Genomic DNA, 23,240 nt, shown 5'->3' with positions numbered 1-23,240 from the left:
TAGACTTACAACTTACGTGTACGCACCACACAGTCGAAAGTTTACAAATTCTACAATGAATCATTGCACTTGTACATACAGTTACCATAAAAACTGTACTATACGTACATATATCCATATGTTACATATGTATACGTAAAGCGGTCGATGGAAAAAATTGCCGATAATCTGCTCTGTAATATTTTGTTAAACAAATCGGGAAAAAATATAGTACTGAACTAAAATAAATAAAAGAATCGGAAGAAATTATATTTAATTCGTATAGTAAAAATATAAATTCTCTTTTGATGTTTCAACGAAATTAGCATTTAAAGTTTTGGAGTGTACGCCTGATATATGTGTATGGAAGTACATATGTATTTGGTGTATGTGCATGGCGCTATAAGTCATATAAATGGGAATGTGCTCTTAGCGCTAAGGCTGCGTCATGCACCACGGAATCTGATATCATAGATAGGAATGCTGTTTTTCGTATTGTCCCTATAAGGGGACTAGAATTAGGTTTAGGTGGTCAACATTTATTTCTTTAACTAACAATATACACATATAATATGATGTATGATACGTACTAATTGTATTAAATAAATCCTCCTTCACTAACAATAAACGAATATACTTTGAATACTAATTATAAAATATTACATGCCTATGATAAGTAAGCTTGGAACAAGATAACAACATATTTCTCATAGCATTACCGGAACGTGCCGGAACGTAGGAAACGAATCTAAAAGTTTTAATTACAAATCTGTACCTAAAGATAAGAACGATTTCCAATTCATATACTCTCAGAAAGACACTCTTTATGTCAATCTAAAAAATGAACATCGTTATAAGAAGACTTTTAAATTATGATAGTTGTGGACATGCTAAACCATTGATATTAAGGTTATGTAAGAAATCATGTTGCACGATTTCTGTTGACAGTGCATGGAAGAAGAAAACATTAATTACTTTCCACAGATTCTCAGAGAGATATAAATATTTTTTCCAATACCGAAAATGTACAAACTTCGCAACGCAAAATATTAAGCGAGAACATTTGCATACAAATGCAAAAATATACGAACATAAATTAATGTATGCACTACTTCAGAATTCTGTGCATTATGCAAATACTATTATCCCACCTGTTAAAGTAAAAGTAGATGTTACTCTTGATGAAATAGAAAAGCTGTACAATGCGAATTGGTTAATACAACCTCCACAGTATATTCTTGATGCATTGAAGAAATTAATGTACTGTCATTTAAACGGTACACAATTTGAAAATGAATTATTCAATTTCATTTTAGAAGCTTGTAATGATAAACTCTCTGAATTTGATAGTGCGCAAATAAAAAAATTGATGCAATGTTTAATTGTATTAACTGATTTTTTAAAAGAATCACACATTTATTTAGAGTTTATGAAGAACTTAAGCAACCAATGTTTAAAACAGTTTTTCTCTTCAAATTACGCAGAAATGTTACTCTTAGTTGATGCATTTTATCAGCTAAACGTATCGCCCCCCGACTATGTGTGGCGTGCTCTTAGAAAAATTGGTACAAAACCTCACAAACTCTCTTCAAAGCAGTTGATTCAATTTCTGTTTTATTCAAGTCTTTATAATACTCCTAATTTAAATATGTTTGAAATTCAATGTAGTTTAGAAGAATGCTTGTTTGAATTTACGGGAAATGAAATAGGTATACTAGCAAGAGGTTTTTTTTTAAATAAAACACGCATTTCTAACCAAAATTTAATGAAGAAAATAATAAAAAAAGTCATAAAAAATGTGTCAAATATAGACAACATAGCTATTGCATCAATCATGAAATTAATACGGTAAGAAAATGAGTTTGTATGGATAAACAATTTTTACCATAAAAATCAGCAAACTATTTACCAATATATGTTTATAGGTATAGCAATTGCTATCATTGTTTTAATGATGTTAGTGACTTAATTGTAGCTTTACGTACTGAACTACCAAGGTTATCAATATTTGCATTGACCCATATAACACATACAATGGGAGCTCAGCAACGTTACAATAAATTGTTACTAGATGATATTTGTGCCAGGTAAGTTATATAATATAAACTCAGTACCAATATATTTCTATATAGTAAAAATAATAATTTTATTTTAGAGTAGAAAAAGAAATGAAATTAATGAGAATAAAAGATATTGAAAGAACTCTGTATACTCTGTGTACAGTTACCCCCTATACGGAGTATCACGATATTTGTAATAAACTACTGAATGAATTGATCTCCTCTTACAAAACAACTAGGTCTATAGAAATTCAGGAGTGAGTTTACTTCATTACTTGAATGTAAAGTTGTTACATATATTATAAGCATAGATAATATAAATTCCATGTATATTATAGACTCACTTAACAGAAAAGTTCATAAATTTATACTACCTTAATTACAGCTTCAGAAAATCGCTTCCACGTGTAATAGTATTTTTGACATATAAAAATATATATTCACGAGAATTAATAGAGTATGTATTCAACCCTGAGTTTGTAATTGAAACGTATAAATATGATATAAAGCTACTATCGAATGAGTTCCTCATTCTAAATTGCTCTGCTAAAATAGAATTACCTGATTACAAAGGCCCTTTTCTGGATGATAAATTATACAGTTGTTCACTAAAGGTAGACTTTAAAACATGCAACTGTTTATTTAAATCGAACATGTAAATAATTAATTACAACGAAATTTAACAAAATTTTATTTGTTATTACCATAGAAATTTTGCTCCAGAAGTGATACATATATGACGAACGAGGGTGTAAAACTACAAAACGAGATTGTATACATATGCAAGGTATTAAGCTTAAGAGCATAAATACAATATAAAGGTTTCAAACGACACAAAGATGTTTAATGCGGTAAATTTTTTTAACAGGAAATATTGAGACTAAATGTGTATACTGATATGATTTTGCCCCATTATTATGTCAATGATATAATTTTCGGTTTTGATGAATATAACAATTCAATCTCAGTTGAATCTATTTTATCAAAAATGCCGTTTGGGTCGATCAAACGAGTAGATACAGAAGATTTAAAAAAAATAAAATGGAAAGTTGTATACATATTAATTAATCGCCATAAAGTAACAGGTCATGATGGATATATTGGTGCTGCATATGCAAAATTCAGACAACTAAAAACTATTGGATATGCACCAATTCCTGTAACTATTAACTCATTTTTTATAAAATATAAGTAACATATTGATACAGAAATGATTTAATTGTTCATTTGTAATTGGTGGTTTTTTACAGATTTCTTCATTCAAATGGAACTCTCTTTCTACTGACGATCAGAAATATAATTTTTTAAAGGAACAGATTTTTCAGTCAACCGATTCTAACTTTTTGGTGAAAGGAACCCTTTAAAACGAAATTAACAAAAAAGAGAGATTACTTCCTAAAGATGTGTATTTATATATAAACAAACAAATAGTGAGTTGAATGGAGTAAGCAGTTTATAAATATTGTCAAAAAGATAATAACTGATAATAAAACACATTAGTTTTACAAATAATACATAGTGTATAGAGTTTCTAAAAATTTCGAAGTATTAAATTAAATTAGAATGAATAAGGTGAAATATGTTAGAGATTTTGTTACATTTGCCATTTGGTAATTATTATTCCAAATATTTGTATAATAATTCTTGAATACTGAATAAAATTGTTATATATGTTTCTATTATTTACAAGATGAATATATGCTTTTATCGATACACTTAGGTACATTTTAAATACCTACTTTTTGTTCAAATACTTTTTGTCCTCTACTTTTGTCAATTTATATAAAAAAAATCATGCATGTGTTTCTTCGAATATTCGTAAATTACAAATAATGTAGCTGTTGCTGGTATTGTTCTGATCAACGTTGGTTTCAAACCATTATATAAAGAACCGATACCTTCGTTTCTTACAATATCTTTCATGACTACGAGGGCTGGTGTTTTTAAATTTTTTACCTTCACAAAAAAGAAATGATATATTCTTGTATTAGCGTGTGTATGGGTGCGTGTACATGTGTACATATGATTGCAGGTACCATTAATATGCAACAAACAAAAAAAGACTAACCTGTATTCTACTTTTAATTACATCTGCTGGAAATATTACAAGCCACAGCACAGTTCCGCCAACGGCACCAGCTATCATTGTTTTCTGCCAGCCGATATCTTCTCTATTTTCATGTGGTTTTGCAAGAAGTTCTCTCGTAACTTCATAACCTCCAAAAAAAAAAAAATAACCAGGCATTTCACGTGCTATAGTCGATGAAAGACCATTAAATAGGCCTCTTATTCCTTGTTCTTTAACAATTTGCCTTGTCAGCTCCCATGGCCCAATTTGATTCTATATAAAAATAATAGATTTTCATAGACTTTCTGGAATAATTCTTCTAACGTGTCTTTCTCTTATTTTATTTACCCTAACTGTATTTGATGTTACTTTTATTTCATTCTGAACTTCTCTCATTGCTTGTAGCTTACATTTTATAAGCTCTGTTGGACATAATGTTAGCGAAGAGAAAAATGCTGCAAAAAATCCAGCCCAAGCATTTTGAATTGAAGTTAAATTTTCTACCTTTTTCACACCTAAACAAAATTAGTGTTTTTCATGTCAAAAGCTTGTGAATTTAAGTTACAATAATTATCTTTATAGACTTTTTATTACCAAGCAAATTAGAGATAACTTTTTGGCATCCCCCGTAAGCTGCAAAAAGTACTGAATTTTCAGCAACATTAGCAACTATAGCAGGCACAGTTCCTGCATATAAACCACGCACTATTCCATCCGTTCGTATGGTTTGTAAAAAGCAATTTACCATTCCTTTATACATAGATGGAAATGTTTGCATCTTTACCTTAATTGTATCTAATGGTTGTCCAACATATACAAGTCCTATCCCACCTTAAAAAAAATACACAAAGTGAAAGTATGCAAAATATGGCCTTTTCTATTTTTTTTTATAGATATACATAAATAACCTTCTGAAATGTCACATTAACAGTGTTGTTATTTCTTTGTATTTAACTATGAAAAAGTAAATTATTGAAAATTACACGAAAGAGATAAACTTTTAAATTGATCTTATTCAATCCATTGTGTACTACGTATTATAATCCATTTATCACTTAATTTTTCATTGTTCTTAAAATAAAGTATCATTTAACGAAACCAATGATATAACCAATTATATTACGGGACATCATTACCAAGTGAACCAGCAACAAAATCAATTAGACCGGCTTTTAAATTCTTTAGACGATTCTTTTCATTTTCTGCAATTTCGACTGTCATTGTTATATCGTTAAAATAATAAACAATTCTTGATTCTTCAATGAAACGATAGGTTAACATGTGATTCTACTTGGAATATTTAGTATCTACTGGTTAGGTTCTCTGATAAGAAAGAGGAAGATGATTTCATTTATTGGTTACAAATCGCCAAGACTCTGTCTAACTTCAGTTTCATCTATCTTTTATTTACACAGTGATAGTCACAGCACGCATTCATGCATACTCGTACACGTACACACGCATACAGATTAGCAAAACAGTGTACATTCGTATGTATGTATGCACATACAGTAAATGCAGCATAACAAAATGATAAATTGTTCATTAGTCAATTCGAGTTTAAACTTTATTGAGATAGCGATGTCTGTAGATATATTTTACACATGTCATATGGTATTGATTTTTTAATCATTTATTGAATCAAATATACTACCATCCTATTATTACTTGAAGCAGCTGACCTACACGATTACTTATCTCTCTGCTACGACAATCTTTATTTCGTGCTTTCTCAATCAGCATTTCAACTGTATTTCGTTTTTGTTGTATTAAATATTTGGAAGATAACTGGGATTCAATATCTTTAACAAATTATTTCGTTTAGAATTTAATCATAACAGTTACAATTTAAAAAACACACTGGAGAATATAATAATATGTATAGAGATCCTCTAGAATATAAAAAAAACTACGTATAATACAATTATTCAAATCTGAAAGAATTTTGAATGAAACCTTTTTGACATTGTTACGATGAGGTGAACACAGGAATATTATAAATGGTTGTCATGGAAACGCAGTGTTACATCTTTGAAATGTAATGTTACCAAATTAATATCTCTATAACTTCGAATCAATTATTATGATAAAACGGAAGAAATATGTTTGTTTCATCAAACATCGCATTTTTTATCTAGCCGTTCTCTTTTTATTATATAACTAATTTCTCAATCAATTATTTATAAGTTATATTGAGAATGAAATTCAAATTGAAATATTTCAGAACAATTCGTATAAGTTAGTAAATAAAAAAAGTTACTAGATCGATGTGTCGAGATATACATGTGTGACGTATTCGACAGTCTGTAGTTCCAAACATGGATTTTCTTAATCGGGTTTTTAATTAAATGACTATTGTTTTTTTAGTTTGTTTTGGTAAAGCAAGTACTGAATTGTATCAGTGTTACAGAAAAATTACGGAATTCAGTGTAATAATCGTTCTCTTTGCATTACGAAAATAGGGAAAGTGTATGTGTCTATAGTAGATCTGCCATGATAGATCAGAACGCGTCTCCGTCTTATTCCAAAAAAGTCAGAGATTGCTAGCAAAATGAGTAATTTTAATTGTCAGGAGAGCCTCTTTAAGGTACGTATATTGTTTAGGAAGAAACTGAACTTTTTAATCTTTCGTGAATTCGTTAAGAAGGAGATAAATTCTCTCAGTAAATTGGAGCGCAGCGTGCCTCTAGGAGCGCTCTGGCTCGTCTGCGCCATTAGAGTTCAGAGCATGATCTCCAGATATTCCTATTATATTATCGAAATAACGTGAACCTTTGATTGATTACTTTTTCACTGCGTTATGTTCTATATTTTTCGATCATTCAGCCCTTTCCTTAACATATCAAATAAGTTAACGATATGATTAATGCATCGGTATCTCAACATTTTTCGTAACGTATTCTTCATCGAAGAATACATTTTTTCCATTACTTTTCTTTATCCTTAAACTGTGTGTATGACGTGTATCTTTATTCTAGACCCTTGGAATTATATTCCACTCAAAAGTGACACATTAAATATGTTTCATTTCCTTTATTCAATATGTTCTATCTAACAGAACTACTCACAATTTCTTATACTTATAGTTACTCTTCAAATGGAGTATAAACATTCTTTTTAAAATTAGATTTAAGAATATGATAGAAAGTACATAAATTTGACAAATTTTGTTGCATACACATGTTCTGTCTATTGTCATAAATATTGATTACTTGATTAATGCTGATTATTTAATTTCAATGATTATCTTATTTACCAATTGATTAATATCAGCTAATGAGAAATAAATTAACTGTAACATTTTTAATGGCAGATAGAAAAGAAAAAATGTATACTTTCTTACTATTGCTACAGAATTAAAGCTATAAAAGAAATTGTGGATTATATTCCTCTACCAATATCTTTGAACTTTTATTTCCTTTGTATTCTATAATATTAAAATTCTTTAGTTCTGATCTGTTTTATTTTATTTTGTTTTTCAGTAAAAGTAAGGATTGCAGAATGGTGGTGGATTGCTTGTCCATTCAAGGCTCAGCAGCTATAGTACGGAAGCAGGAGCGAAGACTAGGTGGGTCAGTGGGTGCAAAAATGCAACCTAATAATGTTGGCAGTTGCGGTGGTATGACACCTAAGGAACTTTCTGACAATGATGACCTAGCTACTTCTCTCGTACTAGATCCTTACTTAGGATTTACTACCCATAAAATGAATATCAGGTAAATAGTATTAAATAACCTTTCAATTGGTAATGTGAAGAAGACATCTGTATAAATATTTTATTTAACGGTGAAGGTATAGGCCATTGAAAGCAAATAAGGATGAACTTCGTAAAATTATTTGTGAATTCATTCAAACACAAAATTATGAAAAAACATACAAAAAGCTAATGGGTGGTGATTGGGGTGCAAGACTTCCTCATACAAAATCTAAGCAACAACAAATAAATTTGGAAAAACATGTAAGTTGTTGATGTACCTGCAAATTTTTGAAATATGATATTTGTGTAATATAAACTACACATAACCGGATATCATGTAAACAAATACAATATGTTGTTTATGCACTTTCCCTTTGATTTGGTTTTCTTACAGATTTATCGATATTTAAGGGTTTTTGACAAGGACTCTGGCTTTGCAATAGAACCTTGTTATAGATATTCTTTAGAAGGTCAAAAAGGTGCCAAAATTTGTGCAACCAGAAAATGGTTGAAGCACGATAAAATATCTTGTCTTGTTGGCTGTATAGCAGAGCTAAGCGAAAAGGTTTGCTTATATTTGACTATAAACAATTGAGGAAATATGATACTTTCATTTTTTCTTTAGTGTCTATGTAAATAATATTTCAGGAAGAAGCAGCCTTATTACATCCTGGAAAAAATGATTTCTCTGTAATGTTTAGCTGTCGGAAAAATTGCGCACAGCTGTGGTTAGGTCCAGCAGCATATATTAATCATGATTGTAGAGCTAACTGCAAGGTTAATCAACCTATATAACCTGTTAAAACTTTAATTATGTTCGTCATTCATAATGTTACTAATTTAATGTATTTTATTTGTGCAAAATACAGTTTGTCGCAACGGGACGGGATACAGCTTGCGTTAAAGTTCTTCGTGATATCGAAGTAGGCGAAGAAATTACATGTTTCTACGGAGAAGATTTTTTTGGAGATGGTAATTGCTATTGTGAATGCGAAACGTGCGAGAGGAGAGGAACTGGAGCTTTTGCAAATCAAAAACCAGGAGAAGAACTTTCCTCTGGTACTTCTCAAATCTGATGTGTTCATAATAAAATACAGACCTCTGTATACATTCGTCTCCAAATTGAAAATTATTACAGGGTATCGTCTAAGAGAAACCGACAATCGTATTAATCGTACGAAACATAGACAACAACCACTAAGTCGCAATAAACAACAGGCAGACACTGCACTCACAGAAAAAAATGCGGTACTTGTTGGTAATGCCGCAGTGGCACCACAAAGTCTGAGCATGAAAGAATTGCGAAGAAAAGGATTGACAAAGTACGATGCGGAGTTATTAATTGCACAAGGATGTCGATTCTCTGACATTGCTCAACAACAGCCGATTATAAACAATGGAGAAAATGTTCTACAAACATCTCGACCTCATCCTTCTGCCATGACCAATTCTGTAACGAGAAATCTGCGAAATAAACAGCTCAATAAATTTGACAATAATAATGGACATCAAAACAATGTGAAAAATAATCAAACTATTAGAACCTCCAGGTGAGATACTGAATTTCTTAATATAACACGTGTATTGTACTAGATTATAACAATTCATATTTTTTTATTTACAGACTTCATAAAAGAACAGAATCAAAAAGGAGTAGAGGCTCTGAAAAAGCTAGATCACCTTGCTTAAATGGTTCCATAGCAAAAAGTATTGAAATAAAAGATATAAGTCATCGTAAAGAAGATTCTGATAGAGTAGAAGTGACAGAAGAAGTTATATATACTAGATTACATAAATCTCATTCTGAGGATACCTTGAATCAAGAAATTCACAATCTTGGCCGTGCTAAAACAACCCGTTGTGATGTATTGGAACAGTCAACTTGTTCTGATTTTCAAAGAGAGTGTTCACCTACACTCGTTAAAAATAACACAGCGTTAGATAGTAAATTGACAAAGAAAAAGGAAATATCTGATATTACCATGGCAGTTAATTCTAATTTAATAGATAATATTAATGCTTCCGAGTCGCGAAAGGATTATTATAGTACAAATACCTGTGATTCAGTTCATATAAGTTCCACACCCGAAACTCGTTTAGATCGTTTATGCGACACTAGCAATAAAGAATTAATTCCGCAAGAAAATTGTCAGTCAAGAAATTGTTATAGTTTAGTTTCAGTTAATTCTGAAAATGTAAGCAATATTTCTGCAACGCTAATAAAACCAGATAATTGTGCAGAACAATTTTTAGAACCTAAAACGCAAAGTTTAAACGAAAGTAAGAAAAGTAACTATAAAACTGAGTGCAACGAGTATGTTTGCAATGGTGACGAACGTGCATCCCCAATTTACGTAAAGTCATCTAAAAATTCAAATTTCGTAGAAACTGATACGAAAATTTCTACATCGCTTTATCAATCTGATAAGGAATACAATAAATCCGATCCTCTAAATCCAACTACATTCGCTGAGTATTTGATGGAAAATAAAACAGACAAATTTGATAGATTTGTCTCTGATTCCATACAATCTTCGATTAAAAATGGATTTAGTGAAATGAATTTTGTTAAAGAAAACTTGAACATAGGAAATACTGAAAAGAATGAGTTTGGGTGTCATAGTGCAGTATTCAACGATCAAAACGATTTAATAATTAAAGACGACGTATACGTAGTAGATGTTGGAAATAATTCTGAAATGAAATCTGAGATTATCGAAACATCGACGTCGGACACAGATAATCGAGTGCATTCTTGTAAAGAAAATAACAAAAATTTCGGTAGTGTACCGGCCCTCAATTACAACGACGCTATAACTCATACTAATTTAGAAGAAAGTTGTGATTCGATGTCTAAGCAACCTGTACAAGAGAACGAAAAGCTGAACACAACATTGAGATCCCATAAAAGTAGAAAAAGATCTTTAAGTGATAAAAAGTCTACGAATTCTGGGCTTACAGAAGAATTTGAGACTGTTACGGGACACAAAGTGACGGATACATCTGTTTCAAAAACTCGTAATAAAGTTGGAAAAACGAAAAACAGATTAACAAGAAATCAAAAACGGGACCGACAGAAAACAGCAACTGCTGAGATCGGCGTAGCTGATGATGATTCAGGTATTCAAGGTGATATTTACGAATTTAGTGAAAAAGAAAGCAATCTGGAGGATATTACAATACCGTCGATAATGCGAAGAAATAAACAAGAAACTCGTCAGACGTCTGTACTCGCATCGCATTTACAAGAAATGCAATACAATGATGAATGCAATAAAACCGAACCTCCAGTATTAATCCCACAAGAGCCCTGGCCACCTACTAGTTGTAATCAAAATCAATCGACAGACTCAGATGGTAGTAGCCAATCAAGAGAAAATTCTGTTGACAGTGAAAGTCTGAAAAGGTAAAAATTTATAAGATTTATTGTACTGTACATATTGGAGAATTCATATGATACAGTATTTCATCTATACTTCTTTTTACAGATTATCTGTTTATAATAACGACATTGCACAAAAATCTTCGACTTTGTCAGAATGTCAATGGCAAACTAATTCGAATTGTCAAGTTTGTCCAAGTACTCCAGAAAGAACTGGCAGATTAAAGCTTACACTTCGCATGAAACGTTCACCTGTGTTAGAAGATGTAGTGGAATCAGGAACGAGTCTTAGCGAAGATAGTTACGAGCCTGAGTATGAAGTATTGCGCGTAGAAGGTGTAGAAAGAAGTAGACGTAAAAAGAAACATAAAACACGAGATCGTGAAAGACGGCACAAGAAACGTGATTTAAATCTTGATCCTCCTCCACCGCCAATGAAAAGGTTGCGTTTAATTTTCGGTAATGAAACACATACAATTGACTTTCCACATTCTTAACAGCTATAAATAATGATTTTGGGATTATAAATACAAAAATTATAAATATAATTTAAATATGTGAATACAGGCCTCCTTGTCCTGTAATCGTATTGACAGTTTAGAGGTCTCGCAGAAGTAGAAAGAGACTTTGAGTGATAAGTGCTATCGTGAAATTCTATAGAGTCATGAAGGTAATATTAATTTGTTTTGTTCACGTGTTAGTTTTTGTTGTTTCAATTTTTCCTTGCCTCTTATTCTTCTAACAACGAATGATTAAAGGCCTAGTGAAGTTTCTCTCAAAAAAAGGCAAAAAAGAATAATATTTGAATCAGTTTAAAAATGAAAAGATAAGATAATATCCTTTGATTTGTTAGCCAATTCAGTACATATTTGTGTGAAAATTCGGTATATTTAGATCTAAATTAGATTACACATCGTTATTTTAGTTCATTGCTATACTCACTCATAATAGAATTAGCATTTTATCTCATTATTTTAGCAAGTTATTTCTTCACTAATATTCCTGTACATATAATTTGATAAAAGAGAAGGGTTTTAAAACCTACCGTCTTTCAGTGTCACTTTATTTTCAGTGTTAATAAATTTATTTCGCCAAATAATTTTTTACTAATAAAATATTTATATCATGCATAAAATTTATAAACATAGGGTAATGAACAAATTTGGATATCGATGATTACCCTTTCTAATTGAACAGTTAGGAAAGGGGAATACTGAGTTGATCTATATTTAAGCACTATTTCAGTAGATAAAGAGGACAAAGGAGAAACATCCATACTCTTATACTATGTATAATAATAGTTATTATTATTATAATAATTAAACTATTAAAATAGCTAACTAGGTAGCATATACTAATTGCTGTTCTCAAAATGCGTGATCGATATCTTGAAACATTGTAAATATTGCTTATGCATACATATATATATATATATATATATATATATATTATTTATGTATGCTTGAATCTATATATATATATATATGTATGTATTTACGTATGCTCGCATACACGTTTTATTTTGTCGTGATACCTGCATACACACACACGCGCGCGCGCGCGCACGCCCGCACGCACGCACGCACGCACACACACACAACACACACACACACACACACACAAAACACATGAATTGGTCATTACTGTATTCTGTATTTCGATGTATTACAATACCTTAATGCAGGTGAACGTGAAATAGGCGCATTGCACGTAAATGTCACTGCGTATTGAGTACACCGTTTACGAATATGGTAACAAAAGTATATATAGAAGAGTCATCATTTAATGAGTCAAGTCCAAGTGAATTAGTTAAAACGTAAAAGAATGAAATTATATAGTTATCTCTTTAACGTGGTTTCTCATATCGAATTCGAAGAACGGATGATTTTTCGTTAGAAGTTGCTTTATGCGTCTACACGTCGTTTCAGTTATGAAACGGATAGAATCGTTGAGGTTTAAAGCTAAATTAAAAGTTTTATGCAATTTTAGGAACATTCAGGTCTGAAAAGTTCAATAGGACAATTTTGTACGTACTATCCCCCCCCCCCCCCCCCCCCCCTCCCCCCCCCAATTTCTTTCCATTTTGAATGACACAAAAATTAATTTACGTATTATGTTTTTAAATTTTCATATAATACCAATAAATTAATATCGATTTTACAAATTTTACGCGTATAAAAGTATAATTTAATGAATCGTGTCAGTGGTTATAAACAACTTCAAGTGATGAAGTTTCTTAGTTTTTTCTTAATTTGACATAGTGATGCAATAATGCGAAGTCTTCCTTAGACATCGAAAGTTGAATGAATATTCTTTGGCAATCAATACGCAAAGTCGCAGTATTTTTTACGTTGCTGTTACGCGAATATTTTGTTTATCCTTACTGACTCGGGTTAAGAGTAACATATTTTATACACCTGTTATGGTATAAATTGACAAACATTTAAACGCATAAATTCGGTAAACCTTTCAACCTCTATTTTAGCTTATCACTTTCTAAAGTGTATTTCAACTTTGGACTTAAACTAAGGATTAACATTTAATACAATCTATTAGGAAATTCTATACGTTGTAAATGATATGTAGGTTGTCAAATTTAATTTTACCGAGGTATTATTATTTAAATTTTAAATTACTATTTTATTATTATTTATAAAAAAAGATTATAAATGGATATAAATTAGTTTCAAAGTCGAAGGCCATTTCGAACGTAATGAATTTAATCGAAGATAAATAATGCTTCAATGAAGCTACAAATTACTGTTGATTGTGTCTCGTTAAATCATATAGCCTAATACTTTTTTTAATACCAATTTCTGAATTTTCATCTAATAAAATGCGATCGTAACCGTGTTAATGTGTTACGAAAACATTGATGTACATTTGTATTAAATATATGTATATCACTCTTTTTCTTCTGCATTCTGTGTTTGTCAATAGGATGTGTGCTTGAGAAAAGAAAGGTATCAGTTTTCGGAACAATCGATCGAAAGGATGGACCAGGCAAAGAAATCAGTATTAAATTTATTAAGCAGAGCAATTTACCAGAAAAATCGACTATACGTTTATACGCTCGAATTCAAAATTAATTCATACTGGAGTTAATTGAAGGCGATTATTCCACTTGAATTGTGCAATAGAGCATTTAAATAACATTAAGAGTGTTGTGTATTTAACTTATTAGAATTAAACTAGGATATAATTTGTCTTGATAAGATGCCCGTTATTCTATTTATACCATTCTATAAGATTTGTGATAAAACTATTACATTGTTCTATGAATTATTCCTGTTCTAACGTAGGGCCATCGTATCTACCGTTTGTTCTCTAAAATTTTAGCGAGTCTCAATATCAATCGCGCTAACCGAATTATTACGTGTGTATGTGTGTATATATATGTGTGTGTGTGTGCGCGCGCGCGCGCGCGTGTGTGTGTATTTCTAGAGACTCGTAAAATAGCATGGTTTGCTGTTATCCGAAAAAATAATAAAACCGATTTTCAGCATTTCAATTTCTCGACTATGAAAATGGCAAATGAAAATTCAATAACGAAGAAAAATTCAGATCGATTGAATTGAAACTTTCATTATTGCGTATGTGTGAAAATTATAGTACTATCAAGATACTATCAATGTCTCACAAAGTGTGATGAAATATTCTCGCCAAAATTTTAGCGATGATTATTTAAATAAGTATATTTTTTGGAGGATTTAGGAGTGTACATAGAGAAAAAGAACTCATTAGAATTAATGTAAATGCTCGTCTTTGATAAAGCTATGCATCGTAAAATATTCGAGCAGAGAAATCACAACAGATTTCGATCGATAATAGGCTCGAACTGTACACCGAATGCTAAACAATTTTTACGTTCTCAGATGAGTACGTAGATTCTGCATTAAAATGCGTATATTTATTGTATGAATTCATCATGTACGTGTATATATAAACATGCGTGCATACACACAATTTACACACATTACACACTGACATAACAATATATTGTATAGTATAATGTTTATGTTTGCTTAGCCTGAGATACATACTCTTCGTTTTTCGTCATCGGGCTGCTTTTCTCCCACTGCCACTATGAAAATGTTAGTTGTCTTTAAAATTATTGCCCGTTGTTCTTCAATTACGATAAATATTATGTGCAATGTTGCGGTAGTTATTATAAGAAACATATACGTGTATATGAAGAAAACTAATTTTAATTCATTATTATTTTCAATCCTTTCGAGCACTTGGCGTACACACACTTTAATCACATTATTATTTTCGTCGCATTATTTTTGTTGATCGAAAAAATACAAAAATGTATATTGCCATTATTGTTTTATACGAATTAAGATATAACAATAAATGAATTATATAACCTGATATGTATTTCTTTATTCCTTGTTATTTGGTGTGTAAGTAATAATATAATTCGATTGAGATCTTAGCGATATTGGGCAACGAAACTCTTTATCTATCGCTATAAAATTATTTTCAAAATTTTCATAGTTTATGGTCTAATAGGCGTAACAGCTAACTAGCGGTAAAACCTATAAATTAAACAGATGCCTTGAAAATATGAAACATAATCAAATTTTGTATACGCATTCCTCATATAATTTGCAATTTGAAAGCTATTACGGTTATACATATGTATGTATACTGTTTTTATGACTACATAAATGTCGTTTTAGTGTACAAAATTGAATATCAGCTAGTAGTTAGAAATAAATATTATTGTAACGCAAATTTTGTTATTAACTTTTCAGCTGTACTTCATAGTCTATGTCTATAATGATCTATTGCGATGCACGTTCTTCTGTTTGTGATCACAAGAGGCCGCTAACCCCTCCATTCTTCTAACCCTCGACTGCGCAAACTCGCTACATGAGTAGCTCAGTGTAGCTGAAAGCTGAACCAAGCCGAACGATTGATATACTTATACTATGCATAAGCAAATTTATTTTTTAATCAAGAAACAGAAATCATGACGTTGTCTGAATTGAACTTAAGTTCATGGATTGTTACTCAGTGTAATTCTATGGGTAAGATTAATTGGAGTATCCTTTAATACGAAGTGATGAAAATTTTATTATTCTTGTTTTTAGGTTTGAAGAAGCCTACAGAAATTCAGCAAAACTGTATTCCACAAATTTTAGCGGGAAATGATTGTATTGGTTGTGCAAAGACTGGTAGTGGTAAAACACTTGCTTTTGCGCTTCCTATATTACAAAAGTTATCTGAAGATCCGTATGGCATATTTGCACTTATTTTAACACCTACTCGAGAACTTGCTTTTCAAGTATGAAAATAACTTAGTTACATAATTCTTCATTTGAAATTTTACATCCATGATTAATATTTTGAACTACAAAGAAAATTTTTAACATAGATTGCCGATCAATTCTCAGCAGTAGGAAAATCTATTGGGTTAAAGAAATGTGTAATTGTGGGTGGAATGGATATGGTTGTACAAGGCTTAGAATTATCTAAACATCCACACATTGTTGTTGCTACCCCAGGCCGCTTAGCAGATCATTTGGAAAGTTGTAATACATTTTCTTTGAAGAAAATTAAGTTCTTAGTTTTAGATGAAGCAGATAGACTTTTAGGAGGTCATTTTGACGATCAACTGAAAACTATATTTACTGCTTTGCCTAAGCAAAAACAAATTCTCCTGTTTAGTGCAACAATGACAGATGCACTTGACAAAGTAAAACATATTACATCTGGCAAGGTATTCTGAAATTTTGTAAACATTACACTGTTAATGTGTGGAAATAAGAATATTCGTTCATGAGTCTTATTTAAAGGTTTTTATGTGGGAATCTAAGGATGAGTCTGGTATAGCTACTGTAAAAGAACTTGACCAACGTTATGTACTTTGTCCAAACGATGTTCGAGACTCTTTTTTAGTAGAAGTAATAAGAACATTTCGAGCAACTAATAAAGAGGGATCTATAATGATATTTACAAACACTTGCAAGTAAGATACAACAGATATATGTTTTAATCGATCATATTAATCAAATATAAACAGTGTTTCGGTATATATTACTTTTCTAGAAACTGTCAATTATTATCCATGACTTTAAATGATATTGGCTTTAAGAATGTAGCACTCCATGCAATGATCAAACAGAGAAGTCGTCTTGAAGCTCTTAGTCAGTTTAAATCAAATCATGTAAAAATTTTAATAGCAACAGATGTTGCAGCAAGAGGTTTAGATATTCCTATGGTTGAATTAGTTGTGAATCATATTATACCCAATGTACAAAAAGAATATATTCATAGAGTCGGTAGAACAGCTAGAGCAGGCAAAGGGGGTATGGCAATTTCTTTGATAACTCCATATGATATTAAATTACTACATGCCATAGAAGATGCTATTGGAACAAAGTTGACGGAATACAAAGTTAATGGTAATGTATTTTTGTTCAACCTGTCAATGTGTGACACCCTTACCGATTTCGATGAACTTGAAATATTTTATAAAGGACAACATTCTGAACAACTTTTTCCTATGCATATACTAGGCGGTCGACTTTAGTTTCCAAGATATTTGTGAAAAACCTTGGTCGGGGATTGGGGGCAAAGCCTTACTACCCGAAAAGTAAGGGTTCAACTTGGAATATACTGTCTACTGGAAAAGGGGGATGTTATATACCTTTGTGCGCGAAGCATGCCACGGGGAGACGAGTGACGAGGTATAACTTTCAATATATTTAGACTACTTCAGGTAGAAATTCGTTCGTATCGTACCCTAATCTGCACATTTACCGCTAACCCAGACCTAATTCAGATCTAGCTCTTTAATTGTCCTTCTAATTGTCTTTCTGTGTTCTCGGGAAGAACAGCCAAGCATTCGAGCTGCGATCACGCATACGTGGGAACGAAATTCAGTGTAGTAATAGCAGCGGTTTTTCGCGAATATCTCGGAAACTGAACCCGATCGCCTAGTATATGTATAGGAGAAAGTTGTTCAGAATGTTGTCCTTTATAACATATTTGAAGGTGATCAAAATCGGTGAGGACGTCACACGTCGGAGGATTACCGTAGTTTTTAAATATATGTTAATACATTAAGCAATGAAAATGTTCTAATGTAACATTTCTGTGTAGATAAAGAAATAGTTACGATTTTTACACAAATATCCGTTGCTAAACGAGAAGCAGAAATGAAGTTGGATGAAACAGACTTTTATGAAAAAAAGATTATTAATAAACGTAAAAAGCTCATACTTGAAGGGAAAGATCCAGATGAAATTGATGAAATTTTGGAGAAAAAGAAGAGTAAGACAAAAAAAAAGAAAAGGCAAAATGCTGAAAGTGCGCGTGATACAGATGTGTAATTAACTTTTATTACCTAAAGTATTGTAAATAATGAAAGTATACAGAGAACACCTATTTGTACAATGTATAATGTATTTCACAATTACATCTATTTTGTACAGTTTAAAATATACCACAAAACAAACAATAAGAAAATATCCATTTATATAAATTTCTGAGTTCAACAATAATATTAAGAAATAAATATGGTACAATTATAAAGTATGTAATCTATCAAATCTTTTTATTTGTTTCCTCAAAGAAATACTACAAAAAGCAACAACATTTATGCATTTTGTTTTCCTTCGATTTTCCCAAAGTACCGAAGTTGAAAGACTACATACTTCACAAATGTAACACGAAATTCAAAGTATTATCTAAAACCATAAAATAAACTGGCCCCACATTTAAAGATGCGCTCTTATTTTGTCTTCATTTTGAATTAAACCTAATTCATTAAGAAAAACATACAGTTCTGCTACATATTCTTTTGGATACTTATAAAAATGTGCAACATGGGGAGATGCCTCAAATATTTTAACATAAGTCTGAAAAGTGAAACCATAGGAGGAGTAGGTGTATCTTTTATCTTATGTATTGTCCATCTTACCTTTATACCCACAGAATTCCATTGATCACGTACTCTTAAGTTGTTAGACATAGTTCCAATAGGATCTGTTTTACTTATAAAAAATAATGCAGGACTATGTACTAAAGTGGTCTGAAACAATTGACTAGCTCGTATATAATACTGGGTAGATTGTTTATGAAATGTCTTTAAGTGATATCTGTAAATTTTAAGACATGTTTAATTTGAGAAATTGTAAATATAAAAATACATATATATGATTGTGACTAAAGTTAGCTTACTCTAAATATTTTTGTAACATAATTTGTAACATTTCATTGTTTGGAAATACAGCACGTGGAGTACCTATTGACAATTCTGTCACATCAGTTGCACTATCCCATATTTGACCAACAATTCTATCAATCACTTTAGCATACTTCTCACGATTATTTTGAATTAAATCTAATACTTCACCCCACATATACCCACCCACTGAAAAGCCATGTAACAATATTTGTTGAAAATTTTCATGGTGTAATAAGAATTCTAATAAGTCTGCAGCCACTAGCTAAAAAACTTTGTACATTTAAATGTTTGTTATAGATAATAATTGTTTTTCTTTTTTATTTATATGCTTACCTTTGATCCTTTCAAAGGCCACATTAATTGCCAAGGAGTGATTGATACCAATGCTACATCAAAACCTTGCTCAGTATATAAATTCACAAATTTCATGACATGTTTTCGCTTTGCCAACAGCCAACTAAGTAAAACTAATAGTGGTCGATTTTCTGAATTTTCAAAATTTTTTAGTCTACCATCAACGCATTTAATTCCATTATCTCGAGAAATGTGTTCAATATTTTTTGTGACACGATGACTGGATAGCTTCTGGGCTAATAATAGTAATATCTAGTTGAAAAAGGAAGATTCATTAGAATACATACAAAGCTTGACATGAAACAAAACAGTACAACAATAAGTCTACTTACCAAATTTTGTTTCTGAACAAATAACTGAGGTTGTACATGAGAAACTAATTGTCTTTTTGCAATAGTAGATAAAGTCCTCCCAATAATCATTATTCTTAGTAAAAATTCTATTCTGTCTATGGTATAATTAGCTGTTTTAATAGAAGAGTTACTAAATCAATATAAATATATATATATTTAACTTCATATCAATATAAATCAATAAGTTAATTAAATTGATAGAAACAGTATGTGTGCATGAATGTTGAGTTTGAACATATTTCGATTGTTTGCATTCTGACAATGAGTCATGCAATAGAATAAAATAACCCTATTATATTGGACATTGATCAATTCATGACATTTTTGCTGAATATATTAAATTGTTTTTCCTTTTTTTTTCTTATTTTCTGTCACTTAATGTAAATATTGAATTTCATTCACGTACTCGATTCTTTCATACGATGAAATAAATACCTAATGTATACGTACATACATATGTGCATGCGCTTATAAAACATGTTTTGCGCGACACGTATATATGCTACGAATAATTCAAGGTTTGTTGTTCTATAAAATTTATATTTCTAGTAATCGAATTCATATTTATATCTGCAAAAGTAACATAAGTAATAAGTAAACAAAGTTATATTACGATAAGGTGAACTTTTTTAACGATAGCTATACTCGATTTTGGAAATAGAAGGAAAGCCTATTTGACGTTATCTTACATGTTTTTTTATATTATGATATATACTTATGTTCTCTGACGACTCCATTTATTTTCCATATTTATCCCGATATTGAAAGTAGTGAATTGTAGTAAATAATTGTCAAGATTCTATAAGTTTTAATAAGTATTACTTACATTTTTACTGATATTCAATTAATGCGAAATAAGGACGCTGAAATAAAAAAAAGTCGCAGCTATTCGATGATAGAGTACTCCATTAACAATGGTATGAAACAGCAGATTTTGCATAGTACACACATTACTGTTAATATCGTTTGGTAAATGTAAAATTTGTTTGTGTTCAAGCACGTACACATATATTGCTCTGGTGACTATACGATAATATCCATTTTTGACCAGAGATATGTATATCTGTATTTACATACATGAGAAATAAAATTTAAAAAAAAAAAAAAAAATAACTATCACTGTAACTGATAAAGATTTTTTCTTTCTTTCTACCATTGTTCTGAGCAGTTTATTATTTTCTTTAAGGGATAATTATGTAACTAAGGAAGTTTTGTACAGTAAATTTTATCGAACTAAAATACATAAATATTAAGTATTGTGTTGTATGTAATATACATCAAATTCCATTCAGATAAAGTGTAAATAACATGCACATTTGTGATAAACAATTTTTAACAGTGATAACTGTATCTCACAGAGAAACAAATAACACAATGTCTAACCACACTAAATGTGAAATATTGTTATGAATATAATTATTTCTGACAATGAGATATTTAAATTTCTTAATTTTAATTATGTATAATCATGTGATTTTTAAGTGATGAATTCCTCAGGTACAATAAAATTTATTTATATTGAATTGTTTACAATGTTATATTAAGGAAAAAAATCGTTCATAAGTGTAACATTTTACAATATTTGCTTGTAGACTTTTAGTACAACTTTTATTTACTACTTAAATGTTAATTCTATGGTATATTAGCTGGGTATAATATGACAGATTCAATATAATATCAGTAATGTGTAATAAAAGATACAGTACTGAGTAACACATGGAACTAATAATTGCTGGATGAGATGTCTATCCTAAAAGGATAAAAAGTAGTTTATTGAATTTAATAAAAATTGTTGACTAAACTCGATTATCATTTACATACAAGTTACTTTACATACAGTTGTTATTTGTAAAAGTTCATATGATTATTGTGCCTATTGATGTTACAAGCTCCTTTTTATAGCAAAATTGTTTGTAGAAAATTGAGTACAATAATTACAATTTTGCTATTAATGTATTATGCTACATCATTGCTCACTGTGTGCTTGGAATTTTTTTCTGTACTAATAAATTTTATTTACAATTTTAAAGAAGATTTCACTTTATGTTTATTTCGTAATACCAATATTATTCTGCAAATTCAAATGTAAAATTCAATGAATCATATAAACTGCAAGCTTGTTCCATTATAATGTACATAAATGAACTACTATCTGAAACTGAGTTTTTATAATAAAGTAATGTTTCCTTTACAAGTTGCTATTAATAATAAATTACTTATTTCTATGTTATATAAAACACATACATATAAACACATTTTTACGAAGTGTACACTATTGAATACAGAGATATACCTTTCTCTAATGACAGAGGAAGATGGTAAAGCAGACTGTATTACAAAGATAAGTAGGATAAAAGTATGTATTTATTACTCATTTAAGGCTGTACCATGCAAACTTAAATGAAAAATTTTCCCAAATTTTTGTTAAGTTATTTATACAACTATTTATTTTGTAAAATTTTGTTGTAACTCTACAATTGTTGTGAAATTATTGACTTTTTTTAAAAAGGAAATATTATAATAGAATATTCTGTAATAAATAATAAAAATATTATAATAAAATGGTAGCTTTGATAAAAAGAAAAAAAAAAAAAAGAAAATAAAAGAAAAATACAAAGCTGTACTTTTCCCCAGTTCAATAAGACAAATACTTTTTGTTTCTTTGTATTTTCCAGCCATTTCTCTTCCTCTGTATTCTATTTCTACATTGTATACGTATACATAATATATGTATATGTATATATACGTTTATCTAATCAGATATAGTAGCAAACATCTACAAAATTGCTTATTTGTAGTGTTTTCAAAAACACAAATATATAAATTAAATAAATTACATTATGTATAGAAAGATAATATATGATCAGACTTGTGAGTGCTTATTGAATTTCATAAAATTACTCTTATTATTTAATGTTGCTTTATACTTTTAGTTTACCCTATGCATGATAAGCATTGTTCTAAAACAGTTATAATTAAAAGTACCAGAATGATAGCATTAACATGCATTAGAGTTACTTTCAAATATTTGTGCATGATTGTAAATAACATATTACATGGAAAATTAGCATAAATTTGCACCTAAATACTGATCGTTATTCGGCCTTTGGAAGCACATCAATTTATCTTAGTTTTGCATGAATT

General features: G+C 30.3%; 5 protein-coding genes across 9 annotated transcripts; 3 read left to right on the top strand and 2 right to left on the bottom strand.

The window, feature by feature from the left end:
- The first annotated feature begins 818 nt into the window (after positions 1–818).
- LOC143180605 (FAST kinase domain-containing protein 5, mitochondrial) lies at positions 819–3,430 on the top strand. The gene is made up of 7 exons (XM_076380461.1): positions 819–1,827; positions 1,905–2,066; positions 2,135–2,296; positions 2,425–2,653; positions 2,749–2,826; positions 2,908–3,198; positions 3,290–3,430. The coding sequence occupies exons 1-7, from the start codon at positions 821–823 to the stop codon at positions 3,401–3,403; spliced, it is 2,043 nt and encodes a 680-aa protein (XP_076236576.1). The 5' UTR covers positions 819–820; the 3' UTR covers positions 3,404–3,430.
- Positions 3,431–3,535: 105 nt separating this feature from the next.
- LOC143180606 (mitochondrial ornithine transporter 1) lies at positions 3,536–5,936 on the bottom strand. Of its 2 annotated transcripts, none has more exons than XM_076380462.1 (5): positions 5,244–5,936; positions 4,702–4,938; positions 4,456–4,622; positions 4,108–4,380; positions 3,536–3,995 (listed from the first exon to the last, which is right to left on the bottom strand). In XM_076380462.1, the coding sequence occupies exons 1-5, from the start codon at positions 5,386–5,388 to the stop codon at positions 3,813–3,815; spliced, it is 1,005 nt and encodes a 334-aa protein (XP_076236577.1). In that variant the 5' UTR covers positions 5,389–5,936; the 3' UTR covers positions 3,536–3,812. The 2 variants fall into 2 exon arrangements, with proteins under 2 accessions (XP_076236577.1, XP_076236578.1); XM_076380463.1 differs by lacking the exon at positions 5,244–5,936 and adding an exon at positions 5,016–5,215 and having other exon boundaries at positions 3,586–3,995.
- Positions 5,937–6,461: 525 nt separating this feature from the next.
- On the top strand, positions 6,462–14,490 carry Hmt4-20 (Histone methyltransferase 4-20). Of its 3 annotated transcripts, XR_013002185.1 has the most exons (11): positions 6,462–6,694; positions 7,590–7,823; positions 7,900–8,065; positions 8,199–8,369; positions 8,453–8,581; positions 8,674–8,863; positions 8,943–9,354; positions 9,429–11,210; positions 11,293–11,645; positions 11,754–11,856; positions 14,127–14,156. XR_013002185.1 is itself a non-coding variant. In XM_076380780.1 (10 exons), exons 2-10 carry the CDS (start codon positions 7,609–7,611, stop codon positions 14,273–14,275), a joined length of 3,567 nt encoding a protein of 1,188 aa, XP_076236895.1. In that variant the 5' UTR covers positions 6,462–6,694; positions 7,590–7,608; the 3' UTR covers positions 14,276–14,490. The 3 variants fall into 3 exon arrangements, 2 of the variants coding, with proteins under 2 accessions (XP_076236895.1, XP_076236896.1); XM_076380780.1 differs by lacking the exon at positions 11,754–11,856 and having other exon boundaries at positions 14,127–14,490; XM_076380781.1 differs by lacking the exon at positions 14,127–14,156 and having other exon boundaries at positions 11,754–12,540.
- A 1,434-nt stretch (positions 14,491–15,924) lies between these two features.
- Positions 15,925–19,456, top strand: Dbp45a (putative ATP-dependent RNA helicase Dbp45A). The gene is made up of 6 exons (XM_076380380.1): positions 15,925–16,225; positions 16,289–16,482; positions 16,573–16,917; positions 16,994–17,166; positions 17,247–17,602; positions 18,303–19,456. Exons 1-6 carry the CDS (start codon positions 16,168–16,170, stop codon positions 18,530–18,532), a joined length of 1,356 nt encoding a protein of 451 aa, XP_076236495.1. The 5' UTR covers positions 15,925–16,167; the 3' UTR covers positions 18,533–19,456.
- Positions 18,920–21,045, bottom strand: L(2)k09913 (transmembrane protein 53-like lethal (2) k09913). 2 transcript variants are annotated; one of them, XM_076380382.1, is made up of 6 exons: positions 20,923–21,045; positions 20,076–20,206; positions 19,723–19,995; positions 19,383–19,651; positions 19,123–19,300; positions 18,920–19,060 (listed from the first exon to the last, which is right to left on the bottom strand). In XM_076380382.1, the coding sequence occupies exons 2-6, from the start codon at positions 20,163–20,165 to the stop codon at positions 18,920–18,922; spliced, it is 951 nt and encodes a 316-aa protein (XP_076236497.1). In that variant the 5' UTR covers positions 20,166–20,206; positions 20,923–21,045. The 2 variants fall into 2 exon arrangements, with proteins under 2 accessions (XP_076236497.1, XP_076236496.1); XM_076380381.1 differs by lacking the exon at positions 20,923–21,045 and having other exon boundaries at positions 20,076–20,819.
- Between the last annotated feature and the right edge of the window lie 2,195 nt (positions 21,046–23,240).

Source organism: Calliopsis andreniformis, chromosome 6 (assembly GCF_051401765.1).
Source record: "Calliopsis andreniformis isolate RMS-2024a chromosome 6, iyCalAndr_principal, whole genome shotgun sequence".
Classification (NCBI taxonomy): Eukaryota; Metazoa; Arthropoda; class Insecta; order Hymenoptera; family Andrenidae; genus Calliopsis; species Calliopsis andreniformis.
This window is presented reverse-complemented; position numbering and strand designations above follow the sequence as displayed.

Bases quoted from the DNA above. Each gene is read 5' to 3' on its own strand.
- LOC143180605 (XM_076380461.1), top strand. From the start codon at position 821: ATGAACATCGTTATAAGAAGACTTTTAAATTATGATAGTTGTGGACAT. The intron at 1,828-1,904 runs GTAAGAAAATGA...ATATGTTTATAG, and splicing joins TCAATCATGAAATTAATACG to GTATAGCAATTGCTATCATT. The intron at 2,654-2,748 runs GTAGACTTTAAA...TTATTACCATAG, and splicing joins TATACAGTTGTTCACTAAAG to AAATTTTGCTCCAGAAGTGA.
- LOC143180606 (XM_076380462.1), bottom strand. From the start codon at position 5,388: ATGTTAACCTATCGTTTCATTGAAGAATCAAGAATTGTTTATTATTTT. The intron at 4,381-4,455 runs GTAAATAAAATA...ATTTTTATATAG, and splicing joins TAACATCAAATACAGTTAGG to AATCAAATTGGGCCATGGGA. The intron at 3,996-4,107 runs GTTAGTCTTTTT...TTTTTTGTGAAG, and splicing joins TAATTAAAAGTAGAATACAG to GTAAAAAATTTAAAAACACC.
- Hmt4-20 (XM_076380780.1), top strand. From the start codon at position 7,609: ATGGTGGTGGATTGCTTGTCCATTCAAGGCTCAGCAGCTATAGTACGG. The intron at 8,370-8,452 runs GTTTGCTTATAT...ATAATATTTCAG, and splicing joins TAGCAGAGCTAAGCGAAAAG to GAAGAAGCAGCCTTATTACA. The intron at 11,211-11,292 runs GTAAAAATTTAT...TTCTTTTTACAG, and splicing joins GACAGTGAAAGTCTGAAAAG to ATTATCTGTTTATAATAACG.
- Dbp45a (XM_076380380.1), top strand. From the start codon at position 16,168: ATGACGTTGTCTGAATTGAACTTAAGTTCATGGATTGTTACTCAGTGT. The intron at 16,483-16,572 runs GTATGAAAATAA...TTTTTAACATAG, and splicing joins CTCGAGAACTTGCTTTTCAA to ATTGCCGATCAATTCTCAGC. The intron at 17,167-17,246 runs GTAAGATACAAC...TTACTTTTCTAG, and splicing joins ATATTTACAAACACTTGCAA to AAACTGTCAATTATTATCCA.